This window comes from Zingiber officinale, chromosome 2B (genome assembly GCF_018446385.1).
Source record: "Zingiber officinale cultivar Zhangliang chromosome 2B, Zo_v1.1, whole genome shotgun sequence".
NCBI lineage: Eukaryota > Viridiplantae > Streptophyta > Magnoliopsida > Zingiberales > Zingiberaceae > Zingiber > Zingiber officinale.
Window position 1 is genome coordinate 46,058,204 of NC_055989.1, and position 15,255 is coordinate 46,073,458.

General features: G+C 40.4%; 1 protein-coding gene across 1 annotated transcript in view; it reads right to left on the reverse strand.

Moving 5' to 3' along the window:
- Positions 1 to 1,616: 1,616 nt before the first annotated feature.
- Positions 1,617 to 15,255, reverse strand: part of LOC122045629 (alpha-L-fucosidase 2-like) — a 36,127-nt gene continuing 22,488 nt past the window's right edge. Inside the window, exons 5-10 of the mRNA XM_042605939.1 lie at positions 13,958 to 14,116; positions 13,593 to 13,817; positions 13,402 to 13,503; positions 13,182 to 13,317; positions 2,191 to 2,386; positions 1,617 to 2,082 (exon numbers count right to left, since the gene is read on the reverse strand). Of these exons, the coding sequence (XP_042461873.1) occupies positions 1,761 to 2,082; positions 2,191 to 2,386; positions 13,182 to 13,317; positions 13,402 to 13,503; positions 13,593 to 13,817; positions 13,958 to 14,116 (1,140 nt within the window). The 3' untranslated portion in view covers positions 1,617 to 1,760. The remainder of the gene's footprint in view (positions 2,083 to 2,190; positions 2,387 to 13,181; positions 13,318 to 13,401; positions 13,504 to 13,592; positions 13,818 to 13,957; positions 14,117 to 15,255) is intronic.

Genomic DNA, 15,255 nt, shown 5'->3' on the forward strand with positions numbered 1-15,255 from the left:
AACTGATTCTCTTATCTAAATGATTTTTCAGAGCATCAATCGATTGATCCCCATATCAATCGACTAATGCTCTACCTTTTCTAGGTGGTTACTTGATGCCAGATAAATCTCTCATTTACTGGACTTTCGTGCCTATAGTCTCCCCATTTTATAGACTTTCCTTTCCTTGCTTCTAGTCTCCAACCTACAAGGAATTTTCCGAGTACACGTATCGTATAAATAAGATATCTTTTCATTAGCCTAATTTTAAATGTTATTAAACACCAAAACTATATTTCTTAGGCATGATTGCATCAACAAAAATGTTTGAACATTTTTCAATTGCCTCAAAAATTAGGATCATTAATATAGAAATACTTGTTTTGCTTGACTTACAAGAATAAATAGATCATCCTTTTTTTTATATATATAATCTATATATTCAACTCTTACGATTCGACTAATCTTGGAGGTGACCAGTCCAATTCCCTGAAAGTTTTTCATCAGCCACTTGTGTAAATCAAGAAGCATAGATAGATTATAGCGGATGGTCCAGTGTCACAAGTTTTTTAAACTCCTTAGATATAGCATAGGGAGTCGTATTGAAGCACATGAAATTAATTTCATCTTTGATGACTTCTTCCTTGTGCTACATTCATAGCACTTACCACTTGAAATTAAATAAATATACATTATACCCTAACATAGAATACAATTTTTTTTTCCTTTTATAAAGTTTGTAACCATAATTTGTAGAATCACAATTTGGATTGCATGATCCTACGATCTGAAAGTACCAAAATACTCCTGGATTGTGTAGAATCATTTTTTATGGTAGAATTGGAGTAAGATTGGTAGAATCGATAGAATCGGAATAGGATCGATAGGATCAATACAATCCTACCTTCAAACGATTCTAGGCATTTTTATTGGAAGCTGTTTGGTTGGCCTTTAATTTGGATCATCTTGTGTACAAAAGGAATATTTTTTTAGATTGAATCAATTATTGTTATTGTGTTAGTAAAAATTTTATAGTATTTTATTTTATGATATGGAAATATACATATTATTCAGTGCTACTGTACTGAATGGTGATTAAATTATTAGTTAATTTAAATTTATATGTAAAATAATATCATATGTGATGTTGAGTATCAACGGTATATATATATAATCTAATCCCGACCGATTGTATCTTATCTGATGATGTATAAAATCATGATCCTACTAATTATGCTGGTAACTATAGTACCTAGTCCGTAATACTATGTAATCTATTAGTAAAAATTTAGATGCATGTAATTATAGTCACTGATTTAGTTAGTTGTTGGCTATAAGATGACCTCCTAGTCATTTAATGGCTAGCTATAAGTTGACATATGGTTTTTTCATTATTCATCACAAGAGCACCCCTCCAATATTCTATTTCAAGTATTCCAGCGCTATTATAGCACTACACTCAGTTGTGCCCCGTAAGAGTCAATCTTGACTAAATTACTTCAACTTGATCAAAATTACAACTCATAAAATATTTTTATAACAAAATATTATTTACTAACTTATTAAAAATTGCTCAACTTTAATCAAAATCATTCCAACTTAATCAAAAATTTTTAAATACTGTTAAGCAACCATAAATCAAAATAACATCATCATTAACCTATAATTGCCAACCAAATATGTCATGTCATGAGTAGAGGAGGCAGAAATATAATCCTACTACTGTATTGTAGATTTGGTGTGACTCAATTTTCTGACTCCACCTTAAACTAATCCCAAAATCACAAAATCGTTTCCTCTCCAAGAGGGTATGTCTTCAAGCATTTGAGATGCTTGTTGAGCCTATAGATTTTGCCACGATAGAGTGTTACAGTCGTCACCCGTCCCTCGTAATGCAATTGCCTGATGGAATTCTGATTCTTAATCCAAAACCAGGTCTCATGCAGCTCCCCCTCCTTCCAGCAGATGTTAACAATCATACCACCTCGAGCCTTCAATCCTCTAACGTAACCAGTTGGCCACTTGTTTTGCGGGAGCGCAGGAAGTAAATACAAGTCTTGATCTGTGCTTTGTACTAGCATCTCAGCGATTGCAGCTGGGAGACTGAAAAATGGATCCACATACATTTGTTGAATAAGAGAATTCTTGCTGTCAAGTTGAAGCACTTACTGAACTTGGAGATATCAAATAGTGATACAAAATAGTGTGTACCCAAAATTTGCATCAATCTGGAATGGAGGGTGTGCAGTGAACAAGTTACTGTAGAATCCTCCTTCGTAATCAGCTTCATGATCAGGATCAACCAATACGATCAGCTGCTTCATCAACTTGTATGCGTGTTCACTGTTGCGAAGGCGAGCCTGTAAAGCCATTTTCCATGTGGTGGACCACCCAGGACCAACATCACCTGAGACAGCAAAGCTTAGTCCGAAGAAATTGAAGATGATGTGAAATTTTACGAAGTGAAACAGAGCCAAAAGCCTATTAGGTCAGATTAGAGCCAGCTAGCGAGTAATGAGAGACATCAATGTGAGACCACTATGGGCCTTACGTCGATATCTTCCAAACATGATTCTGAATCCATTCTACCAGAGATGATCACAAAATCTAGCATGGGTCCTATGTTCTATTAAGTAATAAATGATTATGGGGCTTATTGGGCTATAATGTTCCATTTAGTTCATGGTACGGAATTGAGAAGGAACAAAATAGTTAATCCTTAGGTACGGCTCCGACAAGCAATGAAACGTAATATTGTTAGTATCAGCCCTAAGAGTCAATCATAAATTGATTGACTTAGAATATATTATATTAAATGTATCAATAAAAAAAGGTAATGTTTTGATTATTATATTTGCTTCATGTTTGTGCTAACTGAGTAAATATAATAATACTCTAAAATATATTCCTACTCAAGTGTTAATAAACAAAAACAATATTAATGCGTTGAGACTAGCATATAGGTCAACTAATGATTTGATCTAACAAGTCATGGATATAAGGTATCAATTTGACACATAGTATATATTAGAGAATATGTACTGAATTGACCCGTCATGAGAAGTTTCATAGATCGTTATATAAATGTCATAAACATTCTCGTAGTGACTATTAGTATAAATAGTCCTTAGACCTGAAGTCACTACGATTTCCTACATAAGGAATTGTGTACTTTGACATTGACAAGCTTTAACAAGGTGGACTATACGTTCACTAGGTATGTAATGAGCTATGTAGGTCCCTTGATTGAATAGGACTACTGAAATGCATGGTCATGCTCAAATAAGTCAATATGAGATATTATACTTACTTGGTTAAGTGAGTCTATTGAGAGATCAAGAAACACATAGATTAATGAGAGGATGACACGGTCTATGCCTCATGAATCACTCTAAATGTCAAGGACAAAAGGAATGAGTTATACGAGATAATAGTCACAAACAGGTTAGGTCGGATCTTGACATTCTCGTCACTTGGATAGTAATAATACATTCCTAGATGTCGCTCATTGCTTGTGCATCTAAAATAGTTTTAGAAACACTTCCAATGTTACGAGAACCTAATAGGTCACACACAAAGCATGTTGGATTTTGGACTTATTAGATTAATGGATTAATCCAATTAGATCTTACCGGTTTATTGGTTTAATGAATTACTCCAATATTCTTGTTCTTTCTTTTAAGCCCAACCCAAAAAGAAGTCCACTACAAGAAACCCTAATGGTTAGATTTTCTTTTTGATCTTTAGCTTAAATAGTCATCTCTTTAAAAAAGGTAAGAAGGTGAAGAGTTAGCTTCTTCTTTGATTGCCACCGTAAATAGTCATCTCTTTATTACCACCTTAAATAGTCATCTCTTTAAAGAGGAAAAGAAGGTGAAGAGTTAACAAGAAGGTGAAGAATTAGCTTCTTCTTAGATTGTCACCTTAAATAGTTATCTCTAACAAGAAGGAAAAGGTGTGTGAGACTCTCCAAATTTCTAAGTTCGTGAGACGAACGAAAAACATGCTCATGTGAATACCAAAGAGGTGCAGACATTCTAATCGCGCTTAGATCGGCCAGACTAGCAGTCTTGTAAGGGTTGTTCATGCATCAAAGGTAACAATCTTATTCGCGAAGTAGTTACAAAAGCAATTTTGCATTCGCATGGATCTTTAGAGGGATCAATTGCCGTTACATTTTTAATTTATTTTTTGCTATAGATCCCAACAAATATGTATTCTTTATCCCAACAAATATGTATTCTTGTCCCCCCCAAAGGTCGAGATATGTATTTAAGTGGAGGTCAAAGTTAAGATGAACATTACCTATCCCGACTGACCGTGATAGGAGAAGCAAAATTCTGATCAATCGGCATATGGCTTGCCCAATCCTGTCGATCGGACCTTGCCCAGTTGACTCCCCATAGGTCTGTCCGATCGGGCTTCGCCTAGTCAAAGCGTCACTCCCGATCGAGTGTTCCTAGGTCGGATGTTCCTCTCTCCTACAGATGACATATCCATTGGTCCTCTCGACCGTGTGTTAACCGGTCGAAGATAACCTTTTGACCGGCTATGTGACACCCAAATCGGCTATAAGATGCCTCACTACAGACTCTAGTCCTAGCTGGTCAAGCTAATCAGAAGTCTACCCAGTAAATCAACTCAAGCCGGTAGGAGGAGCACCCCATCACCTCAACTGGATTTCGCCAACCAAAGATAGGCTCATTATGTCGATTGGGTGGGCCTTTTTACCCCATTGATCCGACGCTCTCTTTTCTTGGACAAGCCCCAATCCGCATCCGTAAACAATACGACATTAATACACTAGGAAGAAGTCAACCATTAATACACTAGAAAGATAAAGAATTAGTGAAAGTAATATAAAAGGGACTTCACACACTAAAGGGAAAGGAGGGATTTTCTTTCTCTTATCTGAGAGCACTCCACTATTCATCTTCTTTGTATATTTCTCCATTTTCTCTTCGTCTCTTACTTGAGCGTTGGAGTAGCAACGTCGGAACATCCCAGTGTCATTCTAATCCTCCTCTTCTGTCTTTGTTTATCTTCAAGTGCCCTAGGTCACAGTGATTTCTCCCCTCGATCTCCCTCTCCTTATGGTTCCAACGGCAGCAGTCAACACATCTGTCAGTTCACCGGTGGATCACCCTCCAAGGGTCTTGCCACAAGATCAAATTGACGTCGTCTGTGGGAATGTATACCTAAACCAAGATACTCAGATGGATGACACTGGAATAGCCGCCGCCATCACCATAGCGTAGGACGACTTGGACTGAATTGTGACTACCGCGATAAGAGGTGTATTGGAGTAGCAACAAGTAACTCTCGTGGACCTTACGCCTTGACTGGAATTCCTCAAGTCCCTCAACCAACGCTGGCACAGCCAACCGATGTACCCTAAATTCCGATCAGTAATCCCGCTGGAATTTATGTTCGTGAAGCGTACTCCGAATCTTTAACTAGAAACACACCGACCCAAGAACCCACATAGGGCAAAGTGTCGTCTGTCAAATGACCGAAGAGCTATAATAGTTCTCCTATTTACCAAAGCATTCTAGAAGATCTGTTGTCGCGTCATTATCGACCACCGATGATCAGCGAATATAGTGGTATTACCAATCTGGAAGACCACGTATGCAAGTTTAAAAATGCTGCCTTATTGTATCAATATTCTGATGGCGTGAAGTGTCAAGTGCTTCTGACCCCTCTCGGGCTCAGCTTAGAGGTGGTTCACCCGACTCCCTGTAACCTTTTGTTCGCTCGTTCGAAGACTTTAGAACAGTAGTCTTACATCATTTTGTTAGTAGTTGGAGGTATCACAAGACGTCGCTGAATTTATTCACTCTCAAACAGAAGTCTATGGAAACTTTGAAGATTATATTCAACGTTTTAATAGGATGGATCAAGATGTTCCTTCGGCGACTTCTGAGATATTGATGAGTGTCTTTTTGTAAGGCTTAGTAAAAGAGGACTTCTTCAGATCCCTGATAAGAAAACCCTCAATTAGTTTTGACGATCTACTTGGTCGGTCGGTCAAATATGTGAATGTAGAAGAAGTCCAATTGGCTCGGAGGAAGGATCTTGGAGTTCCGAGGATCTTGGAGGAAGCGGAAGGCATCCCCTCTTCCGTTGTGATCCAAAGAATCTCATCCAAATTATCACCAGCCAGCCAATGGATCGCCAAGGGGAAAAGGTGATTCAGACTGTAGAAGTTGTTGCTCAATCAAACCACAACTCCCGTCGGTGGCTCCCTAAGACGATGGACTGTTTCTGTACGTATCACCAATCAGGGGATCATGCAACCGAGGAATGCTATAGTTATGCTAGCCACATTCAAAGGGATGTCAATCAGAGCCTGCTTAATCAAAGGCATCGTTCTCCCGAACCTCATCATCCCACTACTTCTCGAACGGGATCACCGCGATAACGAAGATTACCGATCGAATAGGCATGCTCGGATGCCTCCCAAGCGGCAACAAAAAGCATCGAAGCCTCTAAGAGAAAATAGTAAAGAAAAAGACAAAGGCAAGGACAAAGCAGAGTGCCCCATCAAGTGAACTGTTGACATGATTTTCGAAGAACTAACCGACGGAGATTCAAATCGGACCCGAAAAATCCACTCACCGATTGGAAAATTATTCAATCGGGGCTAGTCGAGACCTAAGAGATGGTCCCTCCGTAAGCTTCGGGCTGGAAGACTTCGAAGGAGTTAAGGCCCCTCACAAGAATGCCTTGGTAATCCAAACTTTGATAGCTAATTATAATATGAAAAAGGTCTTCGTAGATACAAGCAACTCAATCAACATCATCTTCAAAAAGGCTCTTGATCAAATGCAAGTTGATGATGAGGAGTTACAATCCATGGCCACTCCTTTATTCAGCTTCACAAGGCATCAAGTGCAACCACTTGACCAACTCTACCTCTCTCTATCACTCGAAGAACTTCTGGAGAGGACTAGACGGATGCCTTTTATGGTGGTAGATATATCTTCCTCTTACAATGTTATATTGGGAAGACCGGTGTTAAATGCTTTCCGAGCAGTAGTTTCCACATTTCATCAGAAGATTAAGTTCCAATGGATGATTAGGTAATGAAAGTCAAGGGAGACCATTTAGCTTTCAAGAAGTGCTATGTTGGCATTGTCCGAACTAACTCCCGCAAAGTTCCAAAAGTTCAGAAAACATTGCAAGTTGTTTTTGATGTTCCTATCACCCGAGCGATATAAGATGAAAAATCTTACAGACCAAAAGAAAAGTAGGAAGACGCCCAAATTCATCTCGAAAATAAGACCACCCGGATAGCTGCAGATCTTCACCCTGACTTAGAACAAAAGTTGGTGGTTTGTTTCTCCACAAACTATTACGTCTTCGCCTAGTCGACAAAAGAAATCACCGACGTTTCTCCAACTCTGATGATGCACCGATTTAACGTTCTTCTTAATTCCCGGCCGATCAAGCAAAAACAAAGACATTTCGAGGTAGATCAAGATAAGATAATCCAAGCGGAAGTTACTAAGATCTTGGAGGCCAACCACACTCGGGAAGTATAATTCCCAACCTGGCTCGCTAACATTGTCTTAGTTTCTAAGCCTGGAGGAAAATGGAGGGTGTGTATTGATTTTCGGGATCTCAACAAAATTTGCCCGAAGAATTGTTATCCCCTCCCTCACGTCGATTACCTGGTGGATTCTACCTCTCGATGTGAGTTCATTTGTATGTTGGATGCTTACCAGGACTATCATCAAGCCCCTCTGGCCCAGACGATCAAGAAAAGGTTAATTTCGTCATGGTAGATAGAACTTTTTATTATAATGTTATATTGTTCATCCTGAAAAATGCAGGAGTTACTTATCAACGGCTAATAGATCAGATGTTTAGGCACCAGATCGAGAGGAATGTGAAAGTCTATGTTGTGATATTCTCATCAAGACCGGGGGATTTAATGACCAATATTGAAGAAAAGTGCAGCACCTTGAGGAAGTACGAGCTCAAACTAAACCTGATTAAATGTCTTTTTGGCATAAAAAACAAGTGTTCCCTCGAATGAGAAATTGAAGCCAACCCGGAGAAGGTTCAAGTGCTCTAAAAGATGTCCCCTCCGTGCAATCTCCGAGAAGCATAAAGATTGGTCAGTCGTATTACAACACTTTCTTGATTTATCTCCCGATCGGTTGACCGTGGAGTCGTCCATACTTCAAAATTCTTCGCAAACCTTCTAAATTTACGTGGGACGAAAAATGTGATCAAGCCTTCACTGAGATCAACGAGTATTTGTCCGGCCTGCCAACCCTCTTCAAGCTAGTTGCTGGCGAAAATTATTATTATATTTATCAGCAGCTAAGCAGGTGATTGGCTTGACCATACTACGAGAAAAGGGTAGCACACAATAATACCCTTATTTCATTAGCCATTTATTGAAAAATGCAGAGAGTTGGTATTCTACTTTGGAAAAGCTGGCCTTTCGATTAGTCATAACTACTCGGCAATTAAGGCCCTCTGTCTCATCCAATTACCATTCTCACCAATAGCCATTTGGGGCATTTATTAATGAACCTAGAGGCCCCTGATGGCTAATTAAGTAGACAATAAAACTTAGCGAATATGACATTCAATATCAACCCTGAACGACTATCAAAGCTCAAGCTTTGGCAAATTTCATAGCAGAGGCAACTAATCCCGACTCAGAAGACACTTAGAAGATATATGTGGATGACTCCACCTGACAGACTAGTGGGGCTGGGATATTATTGATCTCTCCTTGAGAGAATGTTTTACGGCTGACTTCCAATAATGAGGCCCAGTATGAAGCCTTACTCGTCGGTCTTCAAGCGATTAAGCGTATGGGCCCTTCTGGAGTCATGATCCACTCAAATTCACAATTGGCTTCTCAACAAGTAGAAGAGAGCTTTGAAATTATAAATGATTGGTTGAAACGTTATGCAGAAGCCTTCACTTGATTGAGAGACGATTTTCAGAAAAAGACTCTCCAAAAAATACCCCAGTCTGATAATTTGAAGGCTTATGTGTTTGCCAAAATGACAAATGTCTTAGCCACTTGGACTCTTGATAACTCAATCTCTCACACAATATTCATTACTCATATTGACAAGGAAGCCGACAGAGAAGAACCCGCCAATGGGAGAACTCTCATTTCTTTCCTCCAACATGGCATTTTGCTTACCGATTCAAACCAAGCTCGGTTATTAATAGCTCGGTTATTAAAGAGAAGGGTCCCTCGGTTCACTCTTATCGGCGATCATCTATACCAACGAGCCTTCTCTCGTCCCCTTCTTAAGTGTCTAGGGTCTGATGACACTGATTATGCCATGCGAAAAATTCATGAAGACATTTGCAGCAATCATATACTCGGAAAGTTTTGCTGGTAGGTTATTTTTGGCTAAGCCTATAAGTTGATACCACCAAATTTATAGTTGTGTGTGACCATTGCCAAAAGCATCAACATCTTTCCCATCGTCCGACAGAGCTTCTCAAAACACATATGGTCTCCTATTCCCTTTGATCAATGGGGGATGGATATAGTCGGACCTTTCCTGACCGGGTTGCAACAAAAGAAATATCTTTTAATTATTGTTGACTATTTTTCCAAATAGATCAAGGCCGAAGCTTTGGCTCAGATAATTGAAGAAGCAGTGATGAAAGTTTTATAGCAAAATATTATTTGTCAGTTCGGAATTCCACACACGTTAGTATCTGATAACGATCGGTAATTTCAAGACCGCAAGCTCAAGGAACGGTGCGAAGGGTTTGGCATTCAGTAAACCTTCATATCAGTAGTTTACCTCTAAAGTAATGGACAAGCAGAAGTGGCCAACCAGGAGATCATCCGCGTCCTCAAAGTCAAACTAGACCATGTGAAAGGCAAATGGGTTGAAAAACTGTCGAGTATCCTCTGGGCATATCGGACAACCTCGAGAGAAAGCACCGGTCAGACTCCTCAGTTTATGGAGGAGAGGTCGTAGTTCTATTGAGGTGAGAGAAGAATCCGTTCAGCGGCATATCTATGAGGATGAAAACAATGCTCATTGTGGCCTTCTGGACCTCGATCTCGTAACCGAAGTTAGAGAGAGAGCTGCCACTCAACTTATGGCCTATCGACGAAGGATGAAGCAAACGTACAACAAAAGAGTCATTTCCAGGTCATTCCAAGTAGGCGATTTCGTATGGCAAAAAGTCAAATCGATCGGCGACATCAACAAGCTTAAGCCACAATAGGGAAGTCCATGTCGGGTCATCTACAAGCTAAACTTCGAGGAGCTATTATCTTCAAGATCTGAACGGAAAGAAACTAGATCGACCATGGAATGCCAACCACTTATAGCCCTATAGGACCTAATAAGTATCATTATATTTTGATTTTGCTCTAACTCCGACTGTCATGTACATACACTTTTGTAATGAAAAAGCTCAGGGTTGATCAGCACTCCATCTCGGGTGAATGAAACTCCACTAACCAAAGGTCCGAAAGGGTTCAACCTTAAAAGAAGTTAACCAAAGGTCCAAAAGGGCTCATCCTCCCCGAGCAGGAGCTAATAAAGTCAACTGATAAAGATCCGAAAAGGCTCAGCCTTCCTAAGCGAAAAGCTAACCCAAGTTCTAAAAGGGATCAACTTCCCCAAGCAGGAGCTAAGTCAATTGATAAACGTCTGAAAGGGCTCAGCCTTCCGAGTGGAAGCTAACCAAAGGTTGGAAAGGGCTCAACCTCCCCAAATGAGAGTCCTAAGTGGAAGCTAATCAAAGGTTCGAAAAGGTTCAACCTCTCTAAACTAGAGCTAATAAAGTCAACTGATAAAGGTCCGAAAAGGCTTAGCCTTCCCGAGCGAAAGCTAACCAAATGTCTGAAAGTGCTTAGCCTCCCCGAGCGGGAGCTAATAAAGTCAACTGATAAAAGCCTAAAAGGGCTTAGCGTCCCCAAACGGGAGCTAACCAAAGGTCCAAAAGAGCTCAGCCTTCCTGAACGGAAGCTAACCAAAGATCCGAAAGGGCTTAATCTCCTCGAACAGGAGCTAATAAAATCAACTGATAGAGGTCCGAAAGGGCTTAGCATCCCCGAATAGGAGCTAACCAAAAAGTCTGAAAGGGTTAAGCATCTCCAAGCAGGAGCTAAACCAAAATCACAAGCATTTCGCGATCAGAACATCTCAACGATTCTCAATCGGTAAGCCTCTAATGGCCACCCGGTTGGGCTCTCTCTAAAGTCTAAATTTCTCCCAAGTATTTCAAAATCGGAACAGCTTAATGATTTTCAATCGCCACGCCCCTAATGGCCACTCGGTCAGGCCCTCATCGGATGCTCACATTGAATAGGTTACACCTCCCGATCACTACATACACAAAAACGAAAAAGTAGTTTCATTTCTACAACATAGGTCCTCTCGGTCAACTATAGAGAAAACAACAATGCCCCTTAATTTATCTACCTTATTCAAGTCGGGCAAGTCCCCCCACACCTTCTACAGGTCGGGGAAGTCCAAGGAGGTATCGGGCGGAAGATACCCGACCAAAACAAACTTCCATATTTGGGCGCCCAATAGATCAAAATATTCCTAGAAATCATCCCTAAATTTTGCCCACCGCTCTCCCACCCACATAGCATCATTGAGGTGACCGTTGACTAACTCGACTCATCTAGTCAGTCGAACTTTCACCTTCTTTGACTGGACTTGACGGGAAGGAGCCTCCACTGTAGGTCCCTTGTGGGCCAACTAGAGGGGAGGCTGAATAGCCTGCAAATCAAATTACAACTTTCTTCTGCTTCATTCTTAGCAAAGACCAACACGCATTTAAACAACATAAAAAGAAAAGAGACACGAAAAATTTACTTGGTTACAACCGAGAAGATTGTTAATCCAAGGCATTGAAAAATACTAACAAACTCCTTCAACGAAGATGGAGAAGCCTCTTACAGCAATTAAGCACAAATAGTAAAGAACCAGTAGATCTAGAGATTACGAACGAGTGTTGTACTGAACTTCTAGGACCAGGGCTCTATTAATAGTCTACTGGTTGAATTCATCCATTGGCTGCCGTAACAGCTCCAGGCACCTGGAGCAGGTCCGGGCACCCCCAATAATGCATCTTATCTACTTCACAACGGCTCTTCAACGGTTCAGTGATAATTTTTTATCTCAACCAGGCCCTTGGACCTAGGGATGTAAACAAGCCGAACCGAGCCGAACAGTATTAGGCTCGAGCTCGGCTCGTTTAAGTTATATTCGGGCTCGAGCTCGGCTCGTTATTAGCTCGATTATCAAAGTTAACGAGCCTAACTTGTTAAGCGAGCTCGGGCTCGTTTTCGGGCTCGTTTAGAGTTCATTTTTGGCTCGTTTTAGAGCTCATTTTTTGGCTCATTTTAAAGCTCATTTTAAGGCTCGTTTTAGAGCTCGTTTGGTTTGCTCGATTTACCTAATTTGCTCAACTAATCTTAGTCCCCCTGCGCACCAGAGCTGCTCCGTACTAGTTCACCCAATTTGCTTGACCCACCCTTTCCATGCTCATGAGACCACTCATCAAAACAGTACACTTTCACAACAAAGCAATGGAGGAAGGGCTAAGCAGCTACTTGAGGGGGATCTAAGTCTGGTCTTTCTTCCTCCATGTAAGAATCAAATTATCATGGAGATGAACAACTACTATAACATCAAAACTTTCTACTTAATGGAATTCAAGTCTCACACTAATTCAATGTCCTTGGAGAATAACAGCGAGAAAAACTACTGCTGCTGGGAGTTCATGGTCGAGGAGCTCTGAAGCAGCTTGTTCATTGAGGAGCCGACATTGGGCATCCCTGGATATCAATTTATAAAATAAGAGTAACTTAACTCAAAATTTCAGTCATCACCTAACTAGTACTTCCATTATTTAGGTCAATTTTGGTCCTAAAATCATCTAAGGTATGGATTGCAATGTCACAACCATACTTGGAAGTTCATAAGCGATAAAATAGCTATTCCTGCAAACTAAGCACTCCATAAGTGGTGTCTAACTGATAAGGTTTGACTGTTAGTCACAATTGTTATTATATTCTACTTCCATCCATATAGTTACAAACCTTTAAGTTCAAGCCAATTATAGCAATTTATCAACAAGAACGACAATAAATGACGAAGTATAACTTTATATGTTGACCATGTGTAAATTAAGAATTAAGTTATTTGTAATTCTATCAGTGTTTAATTTATGTGAACCTCTTTTGTAAAGGCTGTTAGAAGCAGCTTTGCACAACTCAGGTGTTTGTTCTATTGTTATTGTATGACCAGGGAAAAGACCAAATAAGTGTGAAACATGCCGATGATGGACATCTGGATCCTCGAAATCTTGTGCCTGCAATATCAAGAATACCATGGTCGATGAAATAATGGAGTTACTAAAACCTGATGAAAGCAATTTAACTAGGCATCCACTTGCCCATTCCATGATTGTGCCATCTCTAGCAATTCTAGTCGGGGGTAGCTGTGAAAGTGACTTCACAATCTGCTGGATGAATTCACTATCTGAATTCCCCAATATCTATTGAGAAAAATGCATGAATTTAGAAAATTAAAAAAAACAAAGAAATAGAATTTTGAGTTCAAATCAATTCAAAGTCATAGAGTAACCTCTGCAGAAGAGACGACTGCCAGAAAGACTTCCTTGATGATGGCAATGTCCATGGTCGATGAATAGCTAACACTAGCAGTCTTACCATCTGGAGCAATAAAAGAATGTTCTGGAGAAGTAGAAGGATTTGTTTCCAGATATCTTCCACGACCCTTGATCAACCAGTCCAAGAGAAATGAAGCACATTCTTTCATAAGAGGGAATGCTGTCTGTTGTAAAAACACCTACAGATTGATACAAAAGTTGGTAAATCCAAGTCAAGCATCAAATCTGCTTATGTTTTTTAGTCGGTAAAGAAGCTAAATTCATCTCGCTTGTTAAATGAAATAATGATAACATGGATATTACAAATTTGTGAACTTACTTTATCCATTGAGAACCTGTAATGTTCCCACAGATGTGTGCAAATCCAAGCCCCACCCATCGGCCAGAAAGCCCAAACAGGATCACCACGATCAGGAGATGATTTTGCCCATATGTCTGTGACTTGATGAGCCACCCAACCATCAGCTTGGTAATTGACCTACACAAATAGCTACATGTTAGCAACATGTAACAAAGAATCTTTTGGGGGTGAAAGTGGCCCATAATATTCAGGAACATGTTTCATTTTTAAAGTTACTAATGATATTGCAAGTAGTATACATAAACGTCAAGTCATTGAATTGCAAACATGCTTCCTGCTATGTCAAACCTTGAACTTCATCATTCCAGGATCATACTACACCCTAAATAGATTCACAATTCCTGAAAATTTATTTGAAACCAGGATCTATACATTTTACTGAAATCAAGGTCAAAATGACCCGTGCTGAAGTTTCGTACTAGATTGGAACGATATGGTTTCAGTATCGTATCGTGCCAATGTGATTTCAATAATTTTTAAATATATAAACTAAAAAAAATCTAAATATTAAAGAAAAATTAAAATATATATTAAATTAATATTAAGTTTTTTTAATTAAAAGCTAACTCCGTGTTCCGCACTGCTAGCGAATGCGAGCCATGCACGTGGCATCTATGGTAGCCGTAAGGCCCAAGCGAGTCCTCCATGGTGGTCGCGAGGCCTCCGCGGCGGCCATGAGGCCATCACGATGCCTCCGCAGCGGCCGTAAGGCCATCGCGATACCTCCGCAGCGGCCGCAAGGTCATTACGAGGCCTCCGCGATGACCATGAGACCATCGCGATACCTCCGCAGCGGCCGCAAGGTCATTACGAGGCCTCCGCGGCGACCGATCATGAGGCCATCGTGAGGCCTCCACAACGACCGATGCGAAGCCTTTGCAGCGGCAACAAGGCCATTGCGAGGTCTCCATGGCTACTGCGAGCCTTCACCACGAGGCCATTACGGTAGCCACGAGGCCTCGCATGGCCTCCGCAACGGTCGTAAGGCCTCTGCAGCGGCTGCAAGGCCATCATGAGGCACGCATGATGCCTCTGAGGTACCTCGGATGTGCCAGTTGGTAGGCAAAACGGGATACTTTGCCCATACCAGGTGACACGACACGATATTTTAAACCTTGAGCACAATGAAGTTGTATTTTATTAATGTTACACAACAACCAAGTCATCATTTGTCAGTGTTAGGGAGCTTGTTGCTAGGGTGTCAATTTGGGCGGGTTGGATGGGTTCAATATGGGTTGAAGATTGGTTACCAAAAA